Below are 22,627 nucleotides of genomic sequence, written 5' to 3' on the forward strand. Positions count from 1 at the left end.
GCCCCCCGGTGGAGGGGTTCTTGAGGTGGGGGGTGTGTAGCAGGGTGGACCCTGCTCCTTCCCTGAAGGGGTTTAAAAGTGGCCTGGCAGAGCTTGAGAAGACAGCCTTTAGGCTGGGCTGATTGGGGAAGTGGCTGCAGCTGAGGCCACGCCCCAAACAGAGCAACAGGGCCTTATAAAAGGCAGGGAAGCCAGGAGCCCAGAGAGTCTCTCTCTGGCTATAGAGAGGGATGGGCCTGGCTGCTTAGGGCTCGAGACTAGATACCTGAGTGCAGCAGGGCTGGGGAAGGCTGAGGAGCCGGGGAGCTCCAGCCTAGAAAGCCCCAGGCTGCGGCCTAGCAGTGGGCCAAAGGTACTGGGGGTTGCAGAGGGCAACCTAGGGGTAGGCCAAGGCAGCAGGTCCAAACCCCTTTGCCTGTGATGAATAGGCTGATACTGCAGTCTGCCCCAGAGTGTGGGGCTAGACAATGACTGTCAGTAGCCAATACTGAGGCAAGGTGGGGATAGAGGGTGAGGGTTTCCTAAGGAGGGGGGACCCTAAGAGAAAGGGGTTACTGCCAGGGGGCAGCACCCCATGTAAAAGGGCACCGAGTCCAGGGAGGGACACGGGGGCCAGAAGACAGGTGGATCACCAGCCTGCAGAGGGCGCTCCGAACGCTGGAACAGAGCTAATTCCCGGAGTCACCAGCAGGAGGCGCCGCGGGGGTGAGTGCGACCGGTTACAACAGGAAAGACAATATCACACATTGTACAAATACCTGAATTTCATTAGTTCTCTTTACTTTTGACTTTCCCTCAGTGGGATTTATTGTCAACATGAGAAGGCTTGCAATGTTACAAGATACAGCTGTCATAACTAACAATTCAGAGGTTGACAAGGAATAGGGTATAATGTAGAATACTTGTGTTCCAGAGTCCGTCTCTTTATTATATTTGTGTCTTTTTATTACTAGAAAGATTTAAACCATATCAGAAAAATTAATACTACAGTTTTGTAACATTCTAGTCAACGTTTTATCAACAGGTTTTGTACTCGTAGCAGTGTGGAGAATTTAGCAATAATAAAGAGAGTTTATTAACTCAGTTTATTAAAACACGGTTCAAAAAAGAACTAGATAAGTTCATGGAGGATAGCTCCAGCAATGGTGCCCCTCGCCTCTGTTTGCCAGAAGCTGGGAATGAGCGACGGGGTGAATCACTTGATGATTACCTGCTCTGTTCATTCCCTCTGGGGCACCAGGCATTGGCTACTGTCAGAAGACAGGAAACTGGGCTAGATGGACCTTTGGTCTGACCCAGTATGGTATGGCCATTCTTATGTTCGTATGAGTGTCTCCTTTTATTTATTTATTATATAAATGACTTTAGCAATTCAGCACAGTTGAAAAATACTGGATGGCAAAGGTTTCCCATTTTGTAGACTCTAAATAGCTATGGTTGTAGCAGCCAAGAACATCACTTGGAGTTTTACAGTCTGCAATGTAACAGGAGGACTCCAGCAATCAGAATTACTGGCTTCCTTTCTACTGCTAACATGGGATATGTGCCGTAGTTAAATGACTTTTACATAGAATTACCAAAAGGCAGAATATAAAATTATTGTAAAGTAATTGCAACCAGTAGTTGGTTATGAAAGTAGCTGGCATGTTACACGGTTATAGCCCCTTCTAAAAATTCATCCAAAATAAGCAAGGATAGAATAAAATTGTGTTTAACTCTAAACAATACAAACTTAAAGAACCTGAACTTTGAAAAGATCCTTCTTACTTGATGTGTCTTGTCTGCCATGGCTGAGTAACGATCTACTGAACACAGCCCCCCCATTATAACTGCAACAGTCGTAGTTAGAAAGACAAAATTATTTTCCCCCAATTGCTATATAATCTCCTGAATCAGTGAAATATTAACTTGAAGCCAATGTTGTACACAGGGTTCCTTGAATACTTCTCATTCAGATGCTGGCTTGTCGTTCTGGTTTACCAACAACTTCATTTCTTGCTTATCTATGCTGGAATTGACACTGTCTGCCTCTTTTTCCTGCTCCGGTACACAAGTGCACCCCACAGGGATAGTGACGTAATCCTCTGTGTACACGTAGCGACCTCCAGCACAAGCTGAAGTGCGGCGCAAGATGACGGTTGGCATATACACTGGGGTGCTGCGGAAGTGGAAATTCTCCTCGCCGTAAATCCCAGTGAGACAGCCCTTGCACAGACAGTACGCTTCAGGAATGTATTTGGGATACCTTGTGGGATCGTAGGAAATTCTGCATGGAAGTAAATAATAAATATTCATTTCATGCTTTTATGTAAGCCATCTGGAAAACATAACAAATGTTGACTTCAAATTACATTATACAATGTGTTGGGGGTTTTGCCAGGCAGAATAGCTGTAGCTATTGCTGTCATGCTGCTCAGCTGTAAAGTGGAAAGAAGTGCTGGGCAGCTTACTGACCTGATCAGGGTCTGGGACACAGAGATCTGACTTACCTTAGTTTCTAAAACTGTCAGCTCGAGACAGTCGGACACAGAACTGTTTTGAATCTTGAACTCAGCAGAAAAGTAAGGGGGCCACTAACAGGAGACTCTAAAAGCTTCAGGCTGTCTTTCACGGGGGTTTTCTGCAGCCACAGCTTTGCGGTAGAAAGATCCTTTATTACTGCTCAACCCTCCCCCGGAGTTAGGCACCTTAGCCAGGTCAGCTGTTTTCCATAACCAATTAGTGAGTCTCCCCCAGTGCTTAGGGTTCTCACCTGGGCTGTGAGGGGCCTGCTGCTCTGCCTGAGCTGGGGCAGGTATTTGAACCCAGGTCTCCTGCAGGGGAGGGGAGTGACCAAACCACTCGGCTATGGGGCATTCTGGGATGCTAGCTCTCACTAGTGCCTGATGAAGCTGTTCCCGGTAGTTATACAAAGGGAACAGCTTCAATAGGAGAGACTGCGAAAGCTGCACCCTAGACTGCCCAATAGCTTGGTGACTAGGGCACTCTCCAGGGCAGGGCTAGCTCCAGACCCCAGCGCGCCAAGCGCGTGCTTGGGGCTGCATGCCGCGGGGGGCGCTCTGCCTGTCGCCGGGAGGGCGGCAGGCGGCTCCGGTGTACCTCCCGCAGGCATGCCTGCGGATGCTCCACCGGAGCCGCGGGACCAGCGGACCCTCCGTAGGCACGTCTGCAGGAGGTCCACCGGAGCCGCGGGACCGGCGACCGCCAGCACGCCCCCTGCGGCGTGCCGCCGTGCTTGGGACGGCTAAATTGCTAGAGCTGCCCCTGCTTCAGGGATGTGGAAGACTTGGGGTCAAGTCCCTGCTCCAAATCAGGCAGAGTGGAGATCCCAGGCTCTTGGGTAGCTTATGGCATGTGCCTGCCAGCCAGCCACAGAAATTCCCAAGCTGCTACCCCTTGGCTGGGGAATGTGTGAGTTAGGTGTGCTCTGAGCACACCTGCTGCAGCAGGCCCTGCTAGTGTGATAGGAAGGGGCATGACAGTCCTGCAGGGCTTAGACATGAGGACAGGGCATGGAGCAGCTTGTTAGCTCTGGGGCAGTGTCAGGAATTAGGCAGATTTGCCCACTGGTGGAAAGTTGGATGATTATGGAGATTTAGGTACCTTCAGCGTTACCTGGCAGCTGAGCAGGCATTTTGTGAATGCCAGTGGCATCTAAATAGGCAGTTGCCTAAGTCCTTATGTGACTCTAGTCCCAACTACCCACTTAGAGGTGAACTGCAAAACCAGTTTTATTTTTTGCCCTCTCCTGCTATTGTATGAGGTAGCAGTTGTGTATTATTTTCATAGAATAATTTTTCTGAGGAAAAAATTCAGTTAGTTAGATTGAGGGCAGCTTGTAAATAAAGATTAATCCACAGGCCAACTACCCTCACCTCCAAATCCTTCCTCAAGAGCCACTTCTGCTCTGCCACCTACAAGAAATCAGCCATGCAATGATGGGTTAGCTGTAGATTCAGGGAGAACTGACTACTTAAACTATAAGAAAAGTCCATAGCCCAGAACTCCTAGTCAGACTCTGTGCTTGCCCTGTTCCCTCTTCATCTCAGTTAGGACCTGATCTCTGCTGAGTTGGCTTAGACTGTTTTATCAGAGGTCCTTACTCATCCCTCATCTAAAAGGAAAATGAATATGCAGAATTAGACTGTGGAACTCATTGTTACAGGATGTTATTAAGACCAAGAAAACAAAAAAATCATCACTAATAAAGTTTGCAGGTGACACAAAAATTGGGAGAGTGATAAATAATGAAGAGGACAAGTCACTGATTCAGAGCCATCTGGATTGCTTGGTAAACTGGGGGCAAGGAAACGAGATGTGTTCTAATATAGCTAAGTGTGAATGTATCCCTCTAGCAATAAAGAAGGTAGGCAATGATTACAGGATGGGGGAAATCACAAAATCATAGAATTGGACGGGACCTCGAGAGGTCATCTAGTCCAGCCCCTGCCTCATGGTAGGACTAAGTATTATCTAGACCATCCCTGACAGGTGTTTGTCTAGCCTGCTCTTAAAAATCCCCATCGATGGAGATTCCACAACCTCCCTAGCAGGGCCGGCTCCAGCTTTTCTGCTGCCCCAAACGGCAAAAAAAAAAAGAAAAAAAAAAAGAAGATGAAGAGCGGCAGCACTTCGGCGGCAGCTAAATTGCGCCGCTTCTTCGGCAGTAGGGCCTCCCTCGCTTCCTCTTCAGCAGCAATTCGGCGGCAGCTCAAGGAGGAAGAGAGGGAATGAAGGACCCATCGTCGAATTGCTGCCGAAGACTTGAACGTGCCGCCTGATACCGGACGGAGTGCCTCCCCTTTGAATTGGCTGCCCCAAGCACCTGCTTCCTACGCTGGTGTCTGGAGCCGGCCTTGCTCCCTAGGCAACTTATTCCAGTGCTTAACCACCCTGACAGTTAGGAATTTTTTTCCTACTGTCCAACCTAAACTGCCCTTGCTGCAATTTAAGCCCATTGCTTCTTGTCCTATCCTCAGGTTAAGAACAATTTTTCTCCCTCCTCCTTGTAACAACCTTTTATGTACTTGAAAACTGTTATCATGTCCCCCGCTCAGTCTTCTCTTCTCCAGACTACACAAAAACCCAGTTTTTCCAATCTTTCCTCATAGGTCTGACTTGTGACTCTGAAAAAGACTTGAGGGTCATGGTGGATAATCAGCTGTACATGAGCTCCCAGTGTTACACTGTGGCCAAAAGAGCTAATTTGACCCTGGGATGCATGAACAGGGGAATCTTGATTAAGAAGAGGGAGATTATTTTATGTCTATATTTGGCACTGGTCCAACTGCTGCTGAAATACTATCTCCAGTTTTGGTGCCCATCATTCAAGAAGGACGTTGATAAATTGGAGAGGGTTCAGAGAAGAGCCACAAGAATGATTAGAGGATTAGAAAACATGCCTTAGACCAGGGGTCGGCAACCTTTCAGAAGTGCTGTGCCTAGTCTTCATTTATTCACTCTAATTTAAGGTTTCGCGTGCCAGTAATACATTTTAATGTTTTTAGAAGGTCTCTTTCTATGTCTATAATATATAACTAAATTATAGTTGTAAATAAGGTTTTTTAAATGTTTAAGAAGCTTCATTTAAAATTAAATTAAAATGGAGAGCCCCCCCTGAACTCTACATTTTGGCCAGGACCTGGGCAATGCAAGTGCCACTGAAAACCAGCTCGCATGCTGCCTTCGGCACCTGTGCCATAGGTTGCCTACCCCTGCCTTAGACCTTGTCTACACTGGCAAGTTTCTGTGCAGTAAAGCAGCTTTCTGTGGTGTAACGCCTGAGGTGTACACACTGCCAGCCACTGAATGTGCAGAAACTGCAGTTACAGCATTGTAACAATCCACCCCGACGAGAGGCGTACAGCTTTCTGCACCGGGGCTACAGTGCTGCGGTGCCAGTGAAGATACCCACTGTGATTGGCCTCCGGGAGGTGTCCCACAATGCCTGTTCTTGCCTCTCTGGTCATTGGTCTCTTGGACTCTACTGCCCTGCCCTCGGGTGACCAACTGTGAGCCCCGCCCTTTAAATTCCTTGGGAATTTTGAAAGTCCCTGTAGCAATGTGAAGACTCACCAGTTCGGCGCCTCCTGCTGGTCGTCCTGGGAATTAGCTCTCCAGCTCTGGAGTGCCATCTGCTGGCCGATGTCCCGCTTGCTGCTGGCCCCTGTGTCTCTCCCGGACCTCAGTGCCCCTTCCCTCGGGGTTCTGCCCTCTGCAGTACCCCCGCAGTCTCTGGGCCTCCTCTCCCAGGGGAACCCCCAACCCTCTATCCCACCTTGTCTCAGGGGCTACTGCGAGTCTCCATTTAGCCCCCACTCACTGAGGCAGACTGCAGTCTATAAACCACTCATCATCAGTGGTGGTGGTGGGGGGGGGTTGGACGTGCTGCCTTTGCCTACGCTGGGCTGCACCTCTGCAACCCCAGTACCTGCTTTGGGCCTTCAGCAAGGCCTCAGCCTGGGGAGTTGCCAGGCTGGAGCTCCCCAGCTCCTCTGGCCTTCCCCCAGCCCTGCTCCACTCCAGGTGCCCTTTTCTCCCAGGCAGCCCAGTCCTGCTCTCTCCAGCGAGAGAGAGAGACTCTTTTTTCAGCCTCTGGCTCACAGCCCTTTTTGAGGGCCAGCTGTGGCCTGACTGGGGCATGGCCCCAGCTGTGGCTGCTTCCCCCAATCAGCCTACCCTATTGGATCTCGGAAGCAGCCCTTTCCCAGGGCTGTTTTAACCCCTTTGGGGCTGGACCAGGGTAACCGCCCCGCTACAGTCCCCTTCCTGTTTTCTTGCTAATGTGTGCAGTGGTCTCAGCGCATCTTTCTAGATGACCATGCCTGCTCCATGCACCAGGCAATCTCCCACTTGGCGCAATTCCGAGGTGCTGGACCTCATCAGCATTTGGGGAGAGGAGGCTGCCCAGTTCCAGCTGCACTCTAGTCGTAGGAATTATGAGAGCTATGGTCAGATTTCATGATGTATGACAGAAAGGGGTCATGACCGGGACACACTGCAATGCAGGGTCAAAGTGAAGGAGCTGCGGAACGCCTACCACAAGGCACAGGAGGAAACCACCGCTCCTGTGCTGCGTTCACGAGCTGCCGGTTCTACAAAGAGCTGGATGCGATACTCAGTGGCAACCCCACCTCAAATGTGAAGGCCATTGTAGCTACTTCTGTGGCTCATGTGTCAGTTGAGAGTGGACCAAGCCAGGAGGAGGAAATCTTGGATGAGGATGTGGAGTGGGAGGGGGACCCAGAGGCAGAGGAAGACTCGGAGGTCAGAGATGCATGCAGCCAGGAGCTCTTCTCTATCCTGGGGGAGGCTAGCCAGTCACAGCTGTCAGAGCTTGGCGAAGCGCAAATAGCAGAGGAGGCTCCTGGTAAGTTGCTTTGATTTTGGGAATTGCTGAAGCGAGTTGTTGTGGGCAGGAGGGTTGCAGAAAGCAGGCTTGTGTCTGAATGATGCGCGTACAACCACATGCCTAGTCTGAGCGTTGATTGACTCTCTCAGTTCGCGGGAATCTGAGATCTCCATGAAACTCTCATGGAGATACTGGGCAATGCGCTGCTGCAGGTTCTTTGGCAGAGCTGCTTTGTTTCTTGCCCCATTCAGGATAACCTTCCCACACCACTCTGCCGTCACGGGGGTGGGGTTGGGGGAGGTGAGGCAACTATTGCTGCGCACAGGCAAGTCGCATAAGGTCCAGGGCAGAAGCCACAGTCTTGAAGAAGATACTCCCTTGATTCCCTGCTCACTCTCAGCAGTGAGATAGCTTCCATAATGAATACAGCCTGTGGAAAATGTGGGGAAATAAATGATTATAAGCCCCACCCCCCTACAGTGCTAGCTCTACCCAAGAGCCACATGCCCAGTGTACAGTACAGTCCTGGAACACTGATTTCACCTGCAGTTACTCACCATTTTGGGGGGCTTGTGGCTCATGTGTGCTTGCCTGGGGCCAGCCAGTTAGTAACAATGTATTAAATCACCTAATCAATGGTCTCTGTGTTGCAAACAATACTGCTCCTGCAAAATGTTGCATTTTTGGCTTCACAGATATGACCGTGGGAGCCCAGCCTCTCTTTGTTATCTCCAGCTGAATGGCTGAGCAGAATTAGAAAGTGGCCATGAAGAACTAAAGAGGACTTTCTTCGTGATGTCATGATGCATTCCGCGGCCGAAAAACAAGAATTGAAGGAGTGGTAGGACAGCGAGAAGAGGGACCAAAAGGAGAATGCGGTGTGCCAGAATGCAGCCACGGAGTGGCTCTTAAATGTTATGGAGCGCCAAGTGGACACGCTCCAGGAGATTCTAGCACTGCAAACCGAGCAGCTCCACGCCTGCCTTCCCCTCCCAGCCGGTGTTGCAAAACTCTTTTCCATGCGCCCTCCAGACACCACCAACACACATATCAACCTCCTGGCTCCAGTCTGTACCCGCTGCATTCCACTCCTCCCCCATCACAGTCCAGCCCTGCGGACTCCCGGTACCCACTGCACTCAACATCCATCCCTCTGCAATTTAGCCCTGCTGAAGTACAGTACCTGCTGCACTGTACTCCAAAGGAGAAGGTTGGATATGATACCTGGACATACACAAATCTTTAACTGTCCCTGGACCCCACCTCTTCCTGAGACCCTCCCTTTTCCTCAGTGCTGATGTGTTTTTTTGTTTGTCTCTTTCCTCTGGTTGTTGGTTTTTAATAAAATAATTGTTTTGGTTTGAAAGCAATCTTTATTCTCTTAATTGAAAGCAAACAGAGCCTTGCAAAGCAACAGGCAATTTTCTTAAACATTCATAGTGCATCATCTGCACTAATCACAATCGCCTCCTAGCATTACAAACATACGCTGTTAGTGTCTTTCAGCTTCAAATTCTGCCTCAAGGCATCCCTGATCCTTATGGCCCTGTGCTGTGCCCCTCTAATAGCCCTGGTCTCTGGCTGTTCAAACTCAGCCTTCAGGTCCTGAGCCTCTGTGGTCCAGCCCTGAGTGAAGCTTTCACCTTTCCCTTCACAACTATTATGGAGCATACAGCACACGGCTATAAGCATAGGAATATTGTCATTGGCCAGGTCCAGCCTTCCATACAGGCAGCACCGGCGGGCCTTTAAACAGCCAAACACACACTCAACAGTCATTCTCCACTTGCTCAGGCTGTTGTTGAACCGTGCCTTGCTGCTGTCAAGGTGCCCCATGTATGGCTTCATAACCCACGGCATTAAGGGGTAGGCAGGGTTTCCCAGGATCACAATGGGCATGTCGACTTCTCCTACAGTGATCTTCTGGTCCGGGAATAAAATCCCTGCTTGCAGCTTATAGGCCAGTGTTCCGAAAGATTCATGCATCATGCACCTTTCCAGACCACCCTGCGTTAATGTCTGTGAAACACTCACGGTGATCCACAAGTACTTGGAGAACCATTGAGAAATATCCCTTCTGATTAATGTACTCGGTGGCTAGGTGGTCTGGTGCCAGAATTGGAATATGCGTGCCATCTACTGCCCCTCTGCAGTTAGGGAAGCCCATTTGTGAAAGCCATCCACAATGTCACACATGTTGCCCAGAGTCACGGTCTTCTGGAGCAGGATGCGATTAATGGCCCTGCACACTTCCATCAACACAAGTCCAGCGGGTAGACTTTCCCACTCCAAACTGGTTAGTGACCGATCGGTAGCAGTCTGGAGTAGCCAGCTTCCACAGTGCAATTGCCACGCGATTCTCCAGTGACAGGGAAGCTCTCATTTTCGTGTCCTTGCGCCGCAGGGCTGGGGGTGAGCTCATCAGACAGTCCTATGAATGTGGCTTTCCTCATCCGAAAGTTCTGCAGCCACTGCTCGTCATCCCAGACGTGCATGATGATGTGATCCCACCACTCAGTGCTTGTTTCCTGAGCCCAAAAGCGGCGTTCCACTGTGGTCAGCACCTCTGTGAACGCCACAAGCAGTCTCGTGTTGTAACTACTACACGTGGAGAGATCAATGTCACACTCCTCTTGCCTTCGTAGTTTAAGGACCAACTCCACTGCCACTTGTGACGTGTTAGTCAGAGTGAGCAGCATATTGGTCAATAGTGCGGGATCCATTTCTGCAGACCGAAGAGGCAGAGCGCGCAGTACACAAACCATTGAAAGATGGCGCCAAATGCTGACGGACGCACAAGGATTGCTGAGATGCGAAGCAATGCATCACGCGACCCCCCTCCACCTTTCTACAATTCTTAGCAGAAGCGAAAAAGAGAAAGAGGTGCACTGTGGGATAGCTGCCCAGAGTGCACTGCTCCAAATACTGTTGCAAGTGCCACAAGTGTGAAAATGCTATTGTGCAGGCAGCTGACACACAACAGTGGTTTCCCCTTCAGCTCTCTCTGAGCGGCGCTGTAACTGCTGGTGCTGTAACTTTGGCAGTGTAGACATACCCAATCACAAAGAAAAGGTGAAGGCATAACGTGATTAGTCTGTAAGTATCTACAGGGGGAACAAATATGTGATGATGGGCTCTTCAATCTAGCAGAGAAAGCTTTAACACAATCCAGTGGCTGGAAGTTGAAGCTAGCCCAGTTCAGACTGGAAATAAGGCACACATTTTCAACTATGAGAGTAATTAATCATTGGAACAATTTACCAAGGGTCATGGTGGATTTTTACCTACAATTTTTAAATCAAGATTGGATGTTTTCTAAAAGATTTGAGCTAAGAATCATTTTGGGAAGTTCTATGACCTGTATTATACAGAAGGTCAGACTAGATAATCACAATGGTCCCTTCTGGCCTTGGAATTTATGAATCTATGAATAAGAACGTAGGAAGAGTCAAAAACGGGTAGGATGTTTATTCAGATAATAAGAATATCCAGTTATAATAGTTAATGGTAAAAATAGAATATTGGAAGGGAGGTAAAATCTCATGCTTCAGTATTTAAGCCAATCTCTAACTAAAAGGGATCATGATTAGACCTTCATGGAGGGCAGGTTACCTTACACCTGCTTACTCTGGGGTTCTTGTCCCTTTGTCTGAAATACCAGGTGCTGGCCACTCTTGGAGACAGGGTGCAAAACTAGATGGACCACAAATCTGATCCAGTCTGGCAACTCCTGTGTTCCTATAAGAGAGTTAAAATTTCCCTCTTCATTGAAAAGAATGAAGACATTTACTCATGTGTGATGCAAACTAATCAGGTAACTCATTACCTCCTTACATTCGCTAAATTAACTAGTTGTAAGCTCAAAAAAAACAGGAGTACTTGTGGCACCTTAAAGACTAACAAATTTATTTAAGCATGAGCTTTCGTGAGCTACAGCTCACTTCTTCGGATGCATAGAATGGATGACATGCTGGACTTCACATTGGTTTCCTGAACTACATTTCCCAGAATGCCACAGACATAGGGTCAAGGGTCACACCCACTTCCCAGATATAAAAGCCCCAGCCTGTTGGTGTATCTTTATTTTAAGGAGCATGCTGTTGTGGGTAGACTGTAGGGATCCCCCTCAGTCAGAAACACAACTGATTTCACCAGCCCCATAATAAGGTAAATTTTGGCAATCGATGCATAGTTTGGGTTATACCTTATGGTATGTTGTTGTCTCTTAAGTGTTGGCTTTTCCCACAGAACATAAATTCTTTTAAACTCAAATGTCAACAATGTTACAGGCCTTTTGCAACCTTCCTCTTTCTCCACTATGCCTGCTCTCTTTCTCTGGGTAATATCTGTGTGTTTCAAGATTACCACAAGTCAGATCACCATGAAATAAAAAGATTTGGGGCCAGCAAAATGGGGATGATGAATAATTGTCATCTCTTACATTGATATATGTAAAACCCTCACCTTGAGCTGTGACCAGTAATTTCTCTGCCACTTGATTTAGGCTGTTATTGGACCCTATGAAAGCACTTCATAGAATATCAGGGTTGGAAGGGACCTCAGGAGATCATCTAGTCCAACCCCTTGCTCAAAGCAGGACCAACCCCAACTAGTTCCCTCAAGGATTGAGCTCACAACCCTGGATTTAGCAGGCCAATGCTCAAACCACTGAGCTATCCCTCCTCCCCACTTCTTCACTGCCTAATAGAGGCTTCTTGCCCCATGCAAAGATATGTGTTTTTAGTTGTTTTTTACCTTCACTGATCCACCCTGAACTTTCCGCCAAAATATCCTCTAAGCAGAGGGGTATATACTCTCAATTTCATGGTGTGGGGGAAGGGCACTTGGGAAAGATAGATTGGATCAAAATGGGTGTTGTATGGAAAGTGTTTTACAATCTGAACTGTGGGGTTGCTACCTTAGCTCCATAGTAATAAAAGGAATGGAAGAAATCTGAGCTGATTCTGAGCCAAAGCCTGGATCCAAATTCTGGAAAGGTTTTGGAGCCAGACCAGAACTTCACAGCTGGTTTCTCTCCATAAAATAGGCTGAAGCTAAACTCTGGACCCAGATGTCCCTGAACTTTGAATCTGGATCCAAGCTTTTGAGGCTTCAGCCCAAATCTTAATAGGAAACCTTTACTCTAAAGCCTCATTGTCTTTCTGTGCTTTGCCTCCTTTGGTTTGAATTGCTCAGAGATGACCAGGGCTGCTGTCATGAAAAGTCTGTCAGCTTTAATGTCTTCCCTTCATACAATCTGTGCCACTGCACACCTGTTCCTGTATTCACGTGTAGAACCTGAATGTTCACGTAGGAATGTAGGATTGCAATTCATAACATACTTGTTTCTTTCCCTAGAAAAGGACTAAAAATGTTTTATTTGTTTATAAGAAGTATCAGTACTGAATAGGTTGGGGCATGCTCTAATTTTGCATGAACGCTTTCCCACATGTGACTAAAGATGTGACCATGTAATCACTGTGTTATTGGTGGTCAATGCTAACTGGCCTTTAGACAGCAGTCCAAACATACCAAAATGATCTCCTGGCAGTCAGCTGTACACAGATGCTGTGTTTAATGTTTGTTCTAAGTAAAGTTAAATTCACTACTGAACTGAAGCGGCTGGTGAAATGTGACTAGTTTTTGGCTTTGCTCTTTCTTGTGACCCTGTTGAGTGCTTTGAGAGCTCCCAATGAAAAGCAAACTTCCTTCTGTTTGCTTAGTAGGAGTCCAAACTTTGAAAGGCCACTTTGTCAGAAGCGGCAACACTTGCAAAGCATTGACTTGTCTAAAGATTTGGTTGTCCTATAGTGCTGTGCCTGTAGGTGATCTTCATAATCATACTTTATCACTTATATTGCACTTTACAATTTCCGAGCGCTTTACATGCACTCGGTCAGATTCAGTGCTGGGATGAGCACCTGCAACCCCGCTGAATTGCAAAGTCAGTGTCAGTGTGTCCATTCACACCAGCAGTCAATTGCCCAATATATATATGTAAAACAAATTAAGTGTAAAGTGAATTAACTAAAGAACCCTAGCAACACCTCCAGTAGAGAAGTAGGTACCTCTCCATAACAAAACTAGCACCATTGAAATCTCCATCCTGTAAATTGTTCAGAATGTTCAGTAATGGCAGGATGCTCTGCATTCTAGAACTCTGATAAGGTCTAGCTGATCATTAAACAGATGCATTAAAGTAAGGATCTGATTAATAGCAGATTTGTGTTCTGCTGCACCTCTGTGCTATTTCACTGTATCATATGATAATGCTGAACTCTGTAAAATGTCCTGGATATGGTGCTTGAAAAAGTCAATGGAAGTTTACTCTCAAGAAAAATCCCTTCCCTTGTATAATTTTTTTTAAGTACTGCATTTTTTTAAGCCAGCCTGAACCTGAGTTAGCAAAGATGAAGATGGATTTCTTCCTGTAATTCTTTACTAGAATTTTAAATACGTGAGCACTAAAACTGGCATTTTTCTAGAGAGAAAAATCATTTGTAAAAAACAAAACAAACACACTAACAAAACCCATTATCACTTGGGAGAGAGATGACTAAACATTAGATTATAATAAGTGTATGAAGAAGAGGGTGTTAAAAAGTAAAGGATATTCATCACCTTCTCTGTATGGAAAGCGGGAAGCAGAAGACGCCAAGAGGAGATCAAATCACAATTGGTGCTGCTGTAGCAAAATTCCATCTGACTCCAACCTTAAATATTTTGTTGTACTAAGTGTTATTCAGCAGGACTCAGCGGGGGAATAGGATGGCCAAGAGGAACCCATCATTTAGCTCCTGTTTAGGAAATTTTGGAGATGTTTGTTAATGTATTCATCTTAGGGTATATCTTACTACGTAACCCACTGCTGAAGTAATAACCTGAAGTATGTTGTAAAAAGGAGATGGTGATTATTTAATTAGCAATGATAATGAGCCTGATATTGTACAGAACACAAAAATAAAGGCATCTAAGGCCTCAAACCTGCTTCAGGATCCACTAGTGTGGACACTTTCTCCCAGGCCTGGAGGCTGCAGAAGCTGATCCTGATGCAGGATTGGGTCCTAAGAGACAGACAAAGAAGAGGCTATACTGGGGAATCTGGAGGTGAGAGGGACTTCATGGTTATTTTTGTGTAATGTATCTAGCCACTTCTTGTGGGACTCAGGGAGAAATGGATTTTTGGAGGGACTTGAATACATTCCTACCAATCAGCTATAAATGATTATTACACTATTTATATACAAAATCTGATTAATACACCTGCCTTAGTGGAATGCCTCATGCACCCACAAGTAACTATTGGGTGGAAGTTTTGCCCTGGATGTCAGGGGGACCAAGATATACCACGATTCCTAGATTGAAGATCAGATCCTGCAAACATTTAGTTGTGTGTAACTTTACTCGTGTTGAGTGGCTCTGCTCACATGAACAAAGCTGCTCATGTGTCTGTTGATACAAGTTTAGTGTATGGGGCTTCTCTTACTTTCAGTAAGTGCAGCCCCTCCTGTTCAGGGCAAGCAGCGCTCCGCAGGTGGCAAACCAAGCACTAGTACCAACGTTACTGAAGCAGTGCTAAACCTGAGCAATGACCAAGAAGCACAGGCCTTGCCAGCTCCTCCTAAAAGCAGATGTCAGTTGACCCCAATGCATATTCATGTAGTATCCTTAGAAAGGAAGAGCAGCCCTTGAGTAGACATATAACCATCCAGAGCATAGGCAACCTGCCGGGCTCACTGTTCACAGGAGCTCTTGCAGTTGGCGGCATTTTAAAAAGCATGGATAATTCTGGGCCCCATCTTGTGAAGTGCTCAGCAAATCCAGTGAGATCCTGAGCGCGCTCAGTTCCCATTGACTTTAATTTAGTGATTTCAGTTCACTGGCTCTTCATAGCTCTGCAGAGTAACAGTGATATGGGTAATTAAATTTCATGCGACAGGTCGTATACTGATCATCTTTGGCCAGCAGGATGGGATTTCAATATTAGGCAGATGTACTTTATGCATCCCCTCTCCAACAACCTCCCCCCTGAAGCACCACTGGTTAGGTACTGCCAGCAGCGAGATCCTGGACCAGATGGGCCTATGGTCTGATCCATATGGCAACTCGTGTGTTTTGGAGGGGTAGCAAGCCAAAAATGATGTAAGTCTTGATGTTTGTATAAGCAAATGAAGGACCAAAGGATAGGAAAGAGTAATAAATGCAGAACAAAGACAAGGGAAGAGGCTGCAGATGGATCGTGCATGCATCCTTACAGCCTAAGTTGATTGCTTTGAAAATATATCTGTGTAGATGGATATAGAATTACACACTTGGATGAGGGGATGTGGTAGGTGAGTGTCAGACACTAGGATTTCAGGGCAGCATTTGATTCTTTCTCAGGAACTCTTATATGACAAATCCCAGGTGGTTTGGCTTGGAATGCTGTCATGTGAACTGAGAGATTAAATAAGGAGCAGTGATAAACGGCAGTGTGCTGAGCTGGGGGCAGGTGCCTTGGGAGGTACTGCAGGGCTTGGCGCTAGGCCTGGACTGACAACCTCTTCATTATTAATGATGGGGGGTATAAACAGGATGTTAATGATAATGAAATCTGCAGATGCTGGTGCACTGGGAGCTGTTGCAAATGTCAAATGAAGACAGAGAAATAATACCAAAGATCCTAGACAGATTAAAATCAGGAGCAGAAACATAAGTTTGGGAAAAACTAAGCTAATGCACCCTGAAAGGAAAAAAAAATCTATAATGTAGCTCTTGAATGGCAGAGAGAAAACTGGAGAGCACTAAGGCTGCTAGATGTCAGGATGACAGTGTGTTTGTGGCATAATCTGAGCGTTTTTAGACTGCATGTTCAGTGGTATCATGTCATAGAGTAGGGGAAGGGACAATCCCTCTGCATGCAGCGCCAGTGTGATCATACCTTGAACGCTACACTCACTTCAGGGCACCCTGCCACCAGAAAAACACTGGCAACTTAGCGGAAATTCAGAACAGAGCAACAAATGATGATCAGATTGGTGGTGGGCAGGGCTTGCAAGGAAAGTTAGAAAGAAGCTAGGCTAAGAGGCTGCTAAAGTGGGGATGATCATTATCTACAACAGGGGTGGGCAAACTTTTTGGCCCAAGGGCCACATTGGAGACTAGAAATTGTATGGTGGGCCTTGAATGCTCAGAAAATTGGGCTCTGGCTGGGGGTGTGGGCTCCGGGGTGGGGCCAGAAATGAGGAGTTCAGAGTGCTGGAGGAGGCTCCGGGCTGGGGTGGGGGGGTGGTGGTGGTGAGGGGTGTGTGTGAGGGGGTGCGGGCTCTGGGTAGGGCTGGGGATGAGGGGTTTGTGGTTTAGGAGGGTGTTCGGGGCTGGGACCAAGGGGTTTGGAGAGGGGGGATCAGGGCTGGGGTGGGGGTGCAGGAAGGGGTGTAGGTTCTGGCTGGGGGTGCAGTCTCTGGGGTAGGGCTGGAGATGAGGGGTTTAGAGTGCAGGAGGGTGCTCTGGGCTGGGATCAAGGGGTTTGGAGAGCAGGAGGGGGATCAGGGCGGGGGCATGGGGAGAGGCTCAGGGGGTGCAGGCTCAGAGCGGCCCCTCAAGCGGCTCTGGAAGCAGTGGCATGTCCCTTCTCCGGCTCTGCACACTGCCCCATCCGCAGGCGCTGCCCCCGCAGCTCCCATTGGCATGCATAGGAGCTGAAGCAGGGCCACGCTGGTTTCCGGGAGCCACATGGTCTGGCCTCTAACCCAGCACCCTGGCCAGAGTGCTGGAGCAGAGTCGAGCCATTGGTGCAGCTCGCGGGCCAGCTTAAAACAGCTTGCTGTAGTTTGCCCGCCCCTGGTCTACAATGACTCAAAGAATGAAAAATATCAAGGAGGGAGAGGAAATATTTAGGGTGGCACTTGTGAAGCTAGTTAACCACTGCAACAGCTTACCCAGGGATGTGGTGGATTCTCCATCGCTTGAAATCTTTAAATTGAGACTGCATATCCTTTTAAAAGATATGCTGTTGCTCAAACAGTTACAGGCTGGATTCAGGCATTACGGGGTTAAATTCTATAGCCTGATATACACAGAAGGCCAGACTAGATGAGCTAATAATCCCTTCTGGCCTCAGACGTCTATGAAATCATAGGCTGACATTAAGAATTTACAGTACCATAGACAGTAGAGGATAAGAGAATACATGTCTTAAATAAGATAATACATTTTTATTATCTGAGGGGTAGCCGTGTTAGTCTGGATCTGTAAAAGCAGCAAAGAGTCCTGTGGCACCTTATAGACTCTAAGATGTATTGGAGCATGAGCTTTCATGCATCCGACGAAGTGGGTATTCACCCACGAAAGCTCATGCTCCAATACGTCTGTTAGTCCATAAGGTGCCACAGGACTCTTTGCTGCTTTTACATTTTTATTGTTTATCTTACGGCTCCTGGACCCCCATCATAGTAATGATCTAATAAAAGACTGAATATCAGGCAAATTTTCCTGCCAACTAGATCTATTTTTAGGCGGTGACTGCTAGGTCTCTGCATCAGGGGGCCAGTAGTTTGCAGCACAGACCCAGGATTCCCCTCCAATCACGTATTACTTTCAAACATTCTTTTGCCTTCATTCTGAGCTCCAACTGAAATTTTAAACTAAAAATAAAAAGACAGTTATTATAAAACATGGGGGGCTTCTCTGTTGTTCAACACTTTCTCCCAAGCTGCCCCTCAAGGTTGGGAGGAGCTCCCGAAAGCCACCTCTTTGTCTTCCTTCAAAACCCTCTTCAAAATTCTCCTTTGCCATGACAAAGAGTGTGACGCCAATCACATGCAGAGATCACTGCCTCTCTCACTAGCCAGCCAATACTGTCTCACCTTTTCCTTGTGCTCCCTGTCTGACTGTATCCAGCTGTAGTCTCTTGTCTTATACCAAGAATAGCTTGTAAACTCTTGGGGGCAGGGAGTGTCTTTGTACAGTGCCTAGCATACTGGGGTCCTGGCCCCTGACTGGGGCTCCTAGGTGACACAGGAATACAATACTGTAAATAAATATTAAAAGTCTAGGCCGGGTTACTTGAATGGCTAGAGAGAGGCTGGGGCTGTCTGATTGGCACAGTCTGAGATGTCTGGCGGAGAGAGCAGTGGATTTATGGCTCTATGACCCCCCTTTTCCTAAGACTGGCCCCATTCCTGTGATTGGTGCTGGGTGAACAGACGGTGCTGAGCTCCACTGAACTCAAAGAAGTCTGTCCACACAGATACGATGGCAGAATTGAGGCCTTGCTTTGTTGTTATCCCAGGTAGAACAACATCCTGAGAGGACCAATATATGGCAGAACAAATGGGTGCGAGTTAGTTAAGTTATTGGTATGTGCTATTCTCAGCATTTCAACATATTTGGGGTTTCCGTGCATATTTTTATGTAGCTATAAAAAAAATCCTCAATGTTTACAAGAAAATGTAATATTCCTAAATATATTAGTTTGTCTATAAAGGCCTCATTGAGCAAATGAACTGTTTTTATCTCACATGAGATTATTTTTTGAGCTAAAAACAAGCAGGGAACATGCCACAAAGTAAATATTTATTGGAGATCCCTAATGAGGTGGTATTTTTATCTTCAAGCCTGCTGCCCGACTGTGACTTTGTCCTTCACTCAGGGCATCATAACAGGAGCATGTATGAAATTTAAAGAGAAATACAAGTTCTTTTGGGTTTGGGTTTGTTTTTAACTCTCTATTGTTCACAATTTCCTTTTATAAGACTGAAAATAAAGGACCCAGTCCTCCATTCCTCCTTCAGGCACAATGCCCAGAGAAGTACAGGGGGCAGGATCATAGCTTGTTTTCAATGCTTTAAAAAACTCATTTTATTTTACTTCCTTATGTGTGGCCTGGCATCCTGAGAGAGAGGAGCCAACCCCTTTTCAGTGGGGAATGTGAGGGTACCTCCTTGGAACATCATAACTGTAAACATGGCACATGTTGCACTTGGATGCATTTTAGATCCCAGGACAGTGGTCTGGCTTAAGGACACTAACTGCTATGAAATCCATGGATTTCATTGTTATGCTGTGTCCACACACACACTTTCACTACTAGTTTTTGTAAAATATCTTTGTTACTCAACAGGATTATCACCCATAACCCCATGCGGGTTTCTGACCTAAATCAAGGCATTGTGAAAGCACAGGGGTTCCTGCCTCCTCATCCTGATCTTTTCTGGATTTCTCAAAATCGCTGAGTTTCAGTGGGAAAATCCCTTCTGTCAGAGTGAGAGTGGCTGCCCCAAAAGGAAGAATCAGGTAGCATTACCAACCCCTACACAGGAGCAATCTGCACAGAAGACAACATGGACCTAAATTTCAGCTTAACTTTCAGATTCCAGGCTGTCTTCAGGGCCAGCAATCAGGAAAAACACCTTTTTATTTCTGAGTTTCAGATATGGTACGGAGGATCTTGAAAGTCAAGCATGAAGCCCCATGTTATTGCTGATACTGAGGGTTTTTCTCCACTAATCGATGCAGCGGCATGAATTTAGCAGGTCTGGTGAAGACGCGATAAGTTGATGGGAGAGTGCTCTCCTGTTGATTTCAGTAATCCACCTCCTGAGAGGCCGAAGCTGTGTCAACAGGGGAGTGTCTCCCGCCGACATAGTGCGGTGTAGTCAATCTAAGTTACATTGACTTCAGTTACATAACTAGTGTAGACAAGGCCTAAGTTCACCATTTAGAGTATAACTGTATATGGTAGCTTTTCTTTATTTAGTAACAGATTTTTTTTAAGTGTACAGTAATATCTCTCTTTGAGGAAATCATCTAAAATATTAATGGTTCCCACCATCGTTGGTGTTCTGCTCCTGCTTTCTTCATAGTTTATTTTTTCTGCTAAAGGCCAAATGCCGCCTAAATGTTTAACTTTACCTTGGGTTGGATTTCTTTTATTTATTTTCAGTGAAATTTTAGGTAATCGAGTCATGTTTCCACCCCACATTTCTGTTCCAGGAGGCTGGTCTGAATGGAGCTAGGTCCTCACATGAAAAGTAGAATCATGCCACACAGTTACAGAAACCTTTATGCATGTTAATTAAGGGATCTCAGGTTTTCAGAGGCATAGATTTTAAGCCCACAAGGGACCCTTATGATCATCTAGTCTGACCACCTGCATATCTGACATCCTGTCTTGATTCCAGCCTTCCTATCTGCCTTTGTTGTGCCCTGTGTCAGGGGAACAGCTCTGATGTGACAAGAAACTCAGCTGGTGAAGAAGACAATGGCAGTGGTGGCCCCATAATTCCCACACTTGGCTTGTGCCACCCTTCCCAGTGTAGCAAAGTAAATAAGGGCTCTAGTCACCTGTAAGACCAGGGGGAGACGCTGTGCAGGTTGATAGGGAGGCGGTACTTTTTCTCACTGGCTGCTCTGCCCCCTGCCGGACAGCTCACGTTATGGTCTTTCTCCAGCGGTTCCAGCTGCAAGGTGTGGTGGAAGGCGCTGAGCATGCCCGCGGCGAGCCTCCCGTACAGCTGTTCCAGCAGCTCCTCCGGCCGGTCGGCGCAGGTTCGAGTCCGCACGGGGCGCCTGTTCACCTTGAAGGCCTCGGATGAGGAGTGACCCAGCCCAGCGAGGAGAAGCGCTGCCAGCAGCACCCAGCCCTATAACAACACCGCGAGAAAGGAGGCTTTGTTGTTATCCCACAAAGGGATGGGGGGGGCAGGGCGATTCGTGGGAGTTGGGGGCACTTCTCTGTCCCCGCATCCAGCGCACGCCTCGCTGCTCCAGCCCGCAGAGCCCCGAGCTTTCCTAGCCGAGCCCCCACCGCACAGAGCTCTCCGCTCCCCTGGCACCGACCCGGAGCGCAGCTCCGCTCCGCTGGGGCAGGCGGGGTCTGCCTCCAAATCCCCCTGCCGGTTCCAGCTCATCCCAGGCGTTTGGAAACGCATCTGATCTGTAGCGCTGCAGCTTTTACTGCCCCCCACCCCCCCCACACAACTCTGGCTCTGAATCAGCCCGCGCCAAACGGGAACGAGCCCCAAGGCATCAGCTGGCAAAAGATTGGGTGTGTGGGTGGGGTGGTGGTGGTGGTGGTGATCGCAAGACAGAGAACCACAAGCGTCTGCCCGGTCGTCTGCTCCCCCTGGCACCGTATAACGGAGCCGACCCGTTGTCTCCCCCCGCCCTTACCTGGCCTTGCAGCATGGTGGGACTGGCGCTCAGGCGAGCCTGGCCGCGGGAGCTCGCCGATGACAGCGCCGGGGTGTTAGAGACCCGGACTCGCTCGGTGGAGGAGCTGGAGCGAATGTTGGACAAGTGCCCCGCGGCTCGCTGCAGCGCCCCGGGCCCCGGGTGCCAAGAGCATTTTAGACGCTCACAGCAGAGGCTAATCTTCAAAGCCTCGAGCTCGCCTGTCCCGGCGTAGGGGGAGGGGTGAGGAGGGTCAATGAGTCCGTGTCCGAATATGGCAAGCACCCAGGGGCGGCTCTAGGCACCAGCAAACCAAGCTGTTGCCTAGGGCGGCCAAATCTAGGGGGCGGCAGGCTGGGCCGGTGGACCTGCCGCAGTCATGCCTGCGGGAGGTCCACCGGAGCCGCGGACGAGCGGACCTGCCGCAGGCATGACTGCGGAGGGGGCGCTCGTCCCGCGGCTCGGCTGGACCTCCCGCAGGCATGACTGCGGCAGCTCAAGCGGAGCCGCCGGACCCGCGAACCGTCCGCAGCCGTGCCCGCGGGAGGTCCGCTCGTCCCGGGGCTCCGGTGGACCTGCCGCGGGAGCTCAACCGGAGCCGCGGGAAGAGGGGACCCGCCGCGGGACCGAGGAAGGGCGGCGCAGCACACCGCGCTGCTTGGGGCAGCCTATTTTCTAGAGCCGCCCCTGCAAGCACCCAAGGACGCTGCACTGAGCCGTGCCAGGAGAAGGGAACAGCTGGATCTACCTGGATCCTGCCAGACGTTGCCAGTGTCAAAAGCCAAGCCCCTGTACCGTCAAAATAGAGACCGGGCTTAGTTGCCCCTGATGCTCCCAAACCTGCATCCCGCTGCATGAGCACTGCAAAAACCCAGATCTGGCACCTGGATCTGCTGGATCCCGCCATATTTTGGGCCCTAACCTGCAAATTCTAATCAGGGGCAGCTCTAGGAATCCCGCCGCCCCAAGCAGGGCGGGGCGCGCTCTGGCGGTCGCTGGTCCCGTGGCTCCGGGGGCCCTCGTGCAGGCATGACTGCGGAGGTTACGCGGGTCCCGCGGCTCCAGTGGAGCATCCGCTGGCGTGCCTGTGGGAGGTCCACCCGAGCCGCGGGACCAGCGAAC

At 48.5% G+C, this 22,627-nt stretch overlaps 1 protein-coding gene across 1 annotated transcript; it reads right to left on the reverse strand.

Moving 5' to 3' along the window:
- Window positions 1–1,237: 1,237 nt before the first annotated feature.
- Window positions 1,238–21,719, reverse strand: IL17D (interleukin 17D). The gene is made up of 3 exons (XM_044984421.1): window positions 21,506–21,719; window positions 20,678–20,976; window positions 1,238–2,266 (listed from the first exon to the last, which is right to left on the reverse strand). Exons 1-3 carry the CDS (start codon window positions 21,518–21,520, stop codon window positions 1,948–1,950), a joined length of 633 nt encoding a protein of 210 aa, XP_044840356.1. The 5' UTR covers window positions 21,521–21,719; the 3' UTR covers window positions 1,238–1,947.
- Window positions 21,720–22,627: the final 908 nt, after the last annotated feature.

This window comes from Mauremys mutica, chromosome 1 (assembly GCF_020497125.1).
Source record: "Mauremys mutica isolate MM-2020 ecotype Southern chromosome 1, ASM2049712v1, whole genome shotgun sequence".
Taxonomy (NCBI): domain Eukaryota; kingdom Metazoa; phylum Chordata; order Testudines; family Geoemydidae; genus Mauremys; species Mauremys mutica.

Bases quoted from the DNA above. Each gene is read 5' to 3' on its own strand.
- IL17D (XM_044984421.1), bottom strand. The intron at 2,267-20,677 runs GTGACTAGAGCC...ACTTCCATGCAG, and splicing joins GTCTCCCCCTGGTCTTACAG to AATTTCCTACGATCCCACAA.